Here is a 7,861-nt window from a genome sequence, read left to right as displayed (position 1 = left end):
ATATATATATATATATACACACACGTATGCAGTAAAGTTTCATTTTTACTTGTCCTTCAGTCACCATTTCATTTCCTCTTACACACTAACGTTTTCAGTTTCTTATTTATCCTTCCAGCTATTTTATGGACATACCAGTAAATACACACATCTATTAATATATCCAGTATTTTCCCCATCTCTTTTTTGCACAACCCCTTAAATATATTTAAAATAAAACAGAACAACAAATTTTTGGTAAACAAAATTTAATACAACCATATAGTCAAGTAATAATGGTTAAAAGACATTTTATTAGATACAACTTTTAAAAAATTAAACTATGCAAGAAGTATATTGAAACAAAACATGTAAGTATTCACGTGCTACAACTTAACTAAGAACAATGAAATACAAAGCATTCTTTTCACTATGAAGACTCTGGAGCCTCTAATTGAAAGCAAATGACCTTAGGTCTATCCTAGTTATAAAGCAGATTATACTTTTGTTCAACTCTAAAATTGTATTGTCTTAGAGCTCCAACAACTCTCAATAAAATTTAAATAAAGAAACCATGGGGAGGGGTGATAGGGAGGGAAGAGTAAGTGCTTTTCAAGAAAGTTAAATGAAAAGCCTGAAGAGGGAAAAAATTGTACATAAGTATGGAACAAAAATAAGTATACTTTTTTGACATTCGATGTAGATACTGCAAATGAATTTACACGGGTTTAATCAATGTAAGATAGATATTTGTCTGAATATTTTAAAAAGCACCTAGGTATCAAAAAATAAAAACAAAAAATATAATGAAACTCCAAACATCCAACAATCTCCCTTAACATTCTCATTCTGCCAAGCAACCACACGTTGGTGCTTATTACACAATTTAAGAAGGGGAAGTTTATTTACTCTATAGGAAACAAATATGAACCTTATCTAAGGTAAGCTTCATTTAGATTGAAAAAAAAGTTGAAATAGCACTAGAGAACTTAAGGCACATAAACAAATTCAGGTGCAGTTATTTTGAAACCATTAAAACAAATTCTTTTCTTTGGAACAATATATAAAATAAGTTATGAATGTTGCTGTTTTTAAAAAATTTATGATGATAACCTTCAGCACTAGGAAAAATTTAATATCTAAGGCAATCACACAAATGTAAAACATTCATATAAAACATTAAAAAATGTCTAAAGTGTCTCTGGAATTATTCATTCACACTCCTGGCTCAAATGGTTTCTGGTGCCTAGCATTAGATGTGACAATAATGATAGCTAGCTAGTCAAACCTACTGCCTTAAAGATCAACCAATTCGCTCAATTCTGGTTACCTGGCATGGTGAATTTATTTAACTAAAAAGAATAATGGGGTGAGGTGATGTAAACCTGGTTTTCAATAAGATGCACAACAAATTCTAATAAGGCCAAAACTCTGTTGAGGTTAACTGGTGTCTTGAGTTTACTAAAATAAAGGCAGTCCATAGGAAGCCTTGAAGAGCCATTATCTTACCACTTGGCACCACATAAACACCAAGCCCTTCTCTCTGAAAATACAGGCCGGGCGTGGTGGCTCAAGCCTGTAATCTCAGCATTTTGGGAGGCCGAGGTGGGCGGATCACGTGGTCAGGAGTGATCCATCTCTACTAAACACCGTCTCTACTAAAAATACAAAAAAATTAGCCGGGTGTGGTGGCATGCATCTGTAGTCTCAGCTACTCGAGAGGCTGAGGCAGAATCCCTTGAACCTGGGAGGTGGAGGTTGCAGTCAGCTGAGATTGCACCACTGCACTCCAGCCTGGGTGACAGGGCAAGACTCCGTCCCCCCGCCCCCCAAAAAAGAAAATACAGTTTGAAGTAGATGTCTTTTCCACATATAAATTTCAAGATATAAAAGGCACACACAGTTCAACTCCTCTCTTTTCATATATGGGTTCTCACAGCAATTTAAAAAATCTATTGCCATATCCAGACAACAGGAAAAAACAAAACAAAACAAAACATACCTGGTTTGCTTACTGACAAAAGTGGTGTAATTGAACCTTTGTCTTTCCTGAGTTTCAAAAAGGCTATTTGACAGTAGAGATACACAAACAATTCATATTCACTAAGATAAAATGTATCAGTCCACAAAACATTTTCATCTTTTTCAATATAAAAGAATCAATGTTCAACCACCACCATGTGTGAAGCCCCTTTTTCCAAATTCAACTTACTCCAGAATCATGAATTGAAGATTATTCAGTTATGGCACTTTACACCCCAAACAAGCAAAAGTAACAAGTTAATACCCTCCCTGAGTATTTACATCATCTTATCACCTGGTTTAAATGGAGTAAATACCTATATTTCAATTATCTAGGAAATAAAAAGGTTACTGAAGATCCAATACGCTAGTATTTCATACCTGTGCAGTAAAGTCAGTGGGAAGATTAGAGTAGAAAAGGAGGAGGTTCTACTGTTGTAAAATTAGACCACTTTTGTAGCTGACTCACATAGAGGAAAAACAGAAAAGGATTAAAGTTCATTAAAAACAAACAAACAAACCTGTACTTTTCTGTTCTACAAAGCATACCTTTGAATTCCCTTTCCAACTGAGGTATCACAGCTGGGTTTAGCAAACTCATCTCTTCTGACCTTGTAAAACTAAATTGTCATAAAGATTCTGATTATTCACAAGTCAGCATTACTAATACTCATCATGTACTTTCAAATGTAAAAAGTTGTAGAAATGCCCAAATAAAAAAATCTTCCAGAATCGAATTTAGCATGGTCAACTACTTTTTACTTTATATGCTTTTTTTCTGATCATTGCACACTGCTAAAATTCATGGTGTTTGGTATATATGTGTGTATACAACCATACTATCTACATACATACACATGTACATATATAGATTCTAAACCAAAGGTTTATATGAGCATCACCTATCAAAAGAAAAATCTTTATGTGATGAGAGAATGAATACAATCTGACACCAATTTGGCTGATATATCCCTTTTGATATATTAATTCTACTCTAAAATCTTTTTTATTTACAAGTCATTGCTATATTTATCAAGAAGTATAAAGGAAGAATAATATTTAAAACAATGAAAATATAAGTTTGGATAACTCAAAATATTATAATTTTCTAAGATTTCAATGTAAGTTCTTGTGGTCTTCATATAAATTTAACTACTTAATTTATGTAGTTTTAAATTATGTAGAGAAAAATGAATATTGGTATGAGGTCGGTAAAAATCTGTTTTTCTCAGGATTTCATTTCAAATTTACTATAATAAACACATGGATATTAAAATAAATGTATAACAAAATAAAAGTAAATAGTTAATACTTTTACAATAGACAAAATACTGGAATACAAAGTTATCTTGAAAAGTCTTTTTTTATGTGAAGTCCTGTATTCATGAAATGGACATGATCTTACAAATACACATGAAAATAACAACTATCGTTTGTAGAATCCTCAGCATTTACAAAATACTTTTCACACATTATCTCATTTACTGTAAAGAATTTCTGATCTAAATAATTCTATTATCTGTAAGAGTATAATGCAGATGTTTACTCTAAAATTAAAGTACAAGTATCCAAACTGTACCTACATTCTTTCAACTAAGATGATACAAAATTGTTTTCTGAATTGCTGTTACCACAAAATGGTTATTTTAAAATTATGATTTGAAAATAAACATTCCCTAACAATTTTAAGTTTTTTAGAGTTTTCCTCAGAATGTAGATTCTAGCTAAGCATTAAAGTTTAAAAAATGTCTATTTGAAATCTCTGTATCATTCTAAGATGAGAAAACAATGTAGCTTACCAATGTCAGGCTTTTTATTTCAACCTTGGTTTTAACAGAAATCTGGTGACACTCTAATTACATATTTGCATCATCCCTTCTGTCACAAGAAATATACAAATTATAATGTGAAAGACAACAGTGACTGGAAGTCAACCTACAGCAGGCTACCTAGAACATCCCCAAATGTTGTAAATTATATCCATCCACCCAGAATCACAATAATCACTTATGCTGTAGTTCCTGCCATATCCATCTATTTGCATTAGAAAAAAAATTCACATTCCTCTCTGAAAACTGATAAGCTTTATAAAGTGGAGTTGAAAAATCTAGACAAAAGCAGTCTGTTGTACAGAAGCTTGAAAATGCTGATTAGTATTTTACACAATGGGGGCCAAATGAAAGACTTATCTTAAAGATGGGAACTACTGCTAAGTTTTTTCAGATAACTAATTTTAAAAGAAAAATGGACCCACTGAGATAGGTGGTCCCTGCTTTATCCTATTAAAGGTACCGTAACAGTAGAGCCTCTCAGGAATTTTAGCTGTTCACCAGAAGTTAGGATAATCAAGGAAGAGGTCCTCACCCAAAGCACCATACTAATGAGGTCAAACCCTACTGGGCTAGGGAAGAAAACCTATCCCTATTTTTCTTTTTCTTTTCTCTTGAGACAGAGTCTCACCCCGTTGCCCAGGCTAGAGTGCAGTGTGCGTTCATAGCTCATTGCAGCCTCAAACTCCTGGGCTCAAGCAATCCTCCTGCCCCAGCCTCCTGAGTAGCTGGGAGTACAGGTGTGAGTCACTGTGCCTGGCTGTCTGTCCCTGGTTTTCACAAGACAATATTGCAAAATGGGTTTCAACTGCTTTATCAAGTTAAGAAAAGAAGCTTTCTTAGAAGATTGAAGAGATGATGCATAAAACTTTGAGAGCCATAGTGGATCATTTTCCTTCAATGGCCATTCCATTTTCTCTTAGGAATTAACTTATAATTTTAATCCCCTCTGTAGGGGCACTTATTTTCTCTCTCCTACCTAATTTCCCCTAAAACATGTTAAATGTAAGACAGCAATTCTAAGAATAAAGTCACAATAGTTCAGTATTTTATGATACCTGAATTGTCATTACATTTTTATCAATTACAGAAAAAAACTCTTCAATAAAATTAATCAATCTGGATATACTTTGTTAACAACAAAGGTTTTTAAAACTCATTTTTTCTCCTAGAATGCATTCTAAGCATTAACTTCTTCAACCTAAATGATGCCTCAAGTCATGCAATTTTCTCTACATATATGACAAAATAAGGAATATACATACAGATAAACATACATAATAAGTGAAGACACCATTCACACATTCCTAAAAGGTCTGCAGACAGACATTTCCTAATTCACATAGGCTTCTTACAAATACTTACAAAAGGTACACTCTTCAAAGGCCAAGTAACAACCACATTACCTTTAACAAAAAAGTTTTTTTTTTCAATTATAGGAAAGGCTTTATTACAGTTTGAAAGATTGATATTTTGAGGAGAAAGGCACCAAATTATTATTTTACTACTTTTGCATATGGCACAAAGGAGATATGTGAAGTTCCCACTCTAGAGTTTTTAAAACCTCCCATCTTGGATTGGTGTGGCTTCTTCGGTGAGGTATCCTGGCTTCAGAGTTTAAAACATTTCTCATTGTATCTATGAATAGTCACACAGCCATGATAGGACACTGGCCTGGGCATTGCAGCTACCCCTGTGATGATACTTGTTGCGGGATCATAACAGAGAATAGTGTCTGTGGCTTCTCCATTTTCCCGTCTTCCACCCAGGATATATATTTTACCATTACACACAGACATACCACAGTTTTCCTGTTTAACCAAATACATAAACAAAAAATTAACCATTGAAGATAAAGGATTTGGTAACAAACAGAAAAGCAAAATAATGCTTTAACACAGTCAAAAAAAGGGAGACATGATATAAGCTAAGGTCCTCTGGCCCTACTCTGTTCTGTGTGTGAGTGCTGGATAAGTTTGCATGAATGAAATGAATGTCAAGATAGATGATATGTCAGTCGCAGCCATAATAAATAACGAGATCATGTCCTTTGTAGGGATGTGGATGGAGCTGGAGGCCATCATCCTTAGCAAACTAACACAGGAACAGAAAACCAGATACTGCATGTTCTCACTTATAAGTGGGAGCCAAATGATGAGAATACAGCACATGGAGGGGAACAAAACACACTAGGGCCTTTCAGAGGGTGGAGGGTGGAAGAGGATCAGGAAAATAACTAATGTGTACCAGGGCTTAATAACTGGGTGATTAAACAATCTGTACAACAAACCCCCATGACACAGTGTATCTATGTAACAAACCTGCACTTGTGCCCCTGAACTTAAAAGTTAAAAAAAAAAAAAAAAAGATTTTATGTTAGTAATTGGGGCCAAGATGTGGGAGGTAGGATGTGGACTGATAAAAGGGTTTTAACTTAATGGTAGTTAAGCAAAAGCATCTTTAAAGAGCCTGGCTTGCTTCTCCTATTACAGGAAGGTTATTATAGAAAGTGGCAGTTACATGACCAAGGAGTAGGAACAATATTCATTATATGGGATTACCCACAAATTGAATGAATGAATGAGGAAAAAATTTATAACTAAGTTAACGAAACACTGTTATTAGGAGCCCTGGCTGGGCCATATAAATGTCTCAAATAACATCTTACAGTTAACTTCCCACACAATGGGATTCTAAGCTAAATTTTATTATTCTCTGTGAATAATACAGTTACTATATGAAACAAATATTCTTGCAAGGATGAGAGTGATTCTTCAAAAACAAAACCTGGCTGGGCATAGTGGCTCGTGCCTGTAATCCCAGCACTTTGGGAGGCTGAGGCAGGTGGATCACTTGAGGTCAAGAGTTCGAGACCAGTATGGTCAACACAGTGAAACATCATCTCTACTAAAAATACAAAAAATTAGCTGTACGTCGTGGGGGGTGCTTGTAATCCCTGCTACTCGGGAGGCTGAGGCAGGAGAATTGCTTGAACCTGGGAGGCGGAGGTTGCAGTGAGCCGAGGTTGCACCACTGCACTCCAGTCTGGGTGACAAGAGCGAAACTTCATCTCAAAAAACAAACAAACAAACAAACAAACAAAAAACCCTACATTAACAACTGACTCACTATTACATGGATCTAATTATACTGCAGGCTAGATATTCTTCCATTTCCAATTAAAGTTTCCCTTTAATTCAGAAAGTTACTGCATCTTATTATCCTGGTTCCGCATAACCAACAATGAAATAGGTTCTACCAATGAGTTCAATAAGCATTTTTACTTGGCCAAATTTGCTGTATATAAATTTTGCTCTTATAGAAGAAATTAAATCTTCGTGGCTTTATATCATAGGATACTATCTTTAGGTCTGAAAGAATTTGTGAGTACTTAAAAATGCCTCTATTAGAATTTACAGACACCCAGAATGACTTAGCCCATTATCACATAGTGAAAGACACTTTTGTTGAGAATACCCCCCCTCCATGAATTGCACCAATTAGGGAACAAACTCTAATATTTTTCATTTAAAGCACAATGAGCTCTTTCTATAAGTTCTTAAAGTTCTGAATATAATAAAGACAAACAAAAACCTTAGTTTTCAGGTACAAGGTAGTTCCCACTATTGAACCTTATAGTTATTTTGATGATGATTCTAAAACAATATATAATTACATGGTTTGGTAATTAGTATCATTTCAGATAATAATGCTCAGAATTAAATAAAGCAAACAACCTTGAAACCAAGTATTCATATCAGGAAATTACATTTATCTGATATAATAGTGTATTCCATGCTAGTAAAATACCATTTACTCTATGTGTTTGTTTATACATAGGAAAATAATTTATCAATACATAAAGTTTTAATTTTTTTAAAGACTGAAATGAAACATGAGCCTAACATTGCAAAAAAAAACCAAAAAAACAAAAAAAAAAACCCTCTCCTTGTTATTTTTGTATGCTTAAGTGTTAAAATGTCAACAATAGACAAAAAGAATCAGATTTCTTTTCATTTAATTATTCTAAT

The 7,861-nt window shown here is 34.0% G+C and overlaps 1 protein-coding gene across 2 annotated transcripts in view; it reads right to left on the bottom strand.

The window, feature by feature from the left end:
* Nucleotides 1-237: 237 nt before the first annotated feature.
* Nucleotides 238-7,861, bottom strand: part of KLHL24 (kelch like family member 24) — a 53,523-nt gene continuing 45,899 nt past the window's right edge. For both annotated transcript variants that reach the window (XM_017860622.1, XM_017860623.1), the window contains one exon: nucleotides 238-5,641. In XM_017860622.1, the coding sequence (XP_017716111.1) occupies nucleotides 5,441-5,641 (201 nt within the window). In that variant the 3' untranslated portion in view covers nucleotides 238-5,440. The remainder of the gene's footprint in view (nucleotides 5,642-7,861) is intronic.

Source organism: Rhinopithecus bieti, unplaced genomic scaffold (assembly GCF_001698545.2).
Source record: "Rhinopithecus bieti isolate Rb0 unplaced genomic scaffold, ASM169854v2 scaffold_55189, whole genome shotgun sequence".
In the NCBI taxonomy this organism is placed as follows: Eukaryota; Metazoa; Chordata; class Mammalia; order Primates; family Cercopithecidae; genus Rhinopithecus; species Rhinopithecus bieti.
This window is presented reverse-complemented; position numbering and strand designations above follow the sequence as displayed.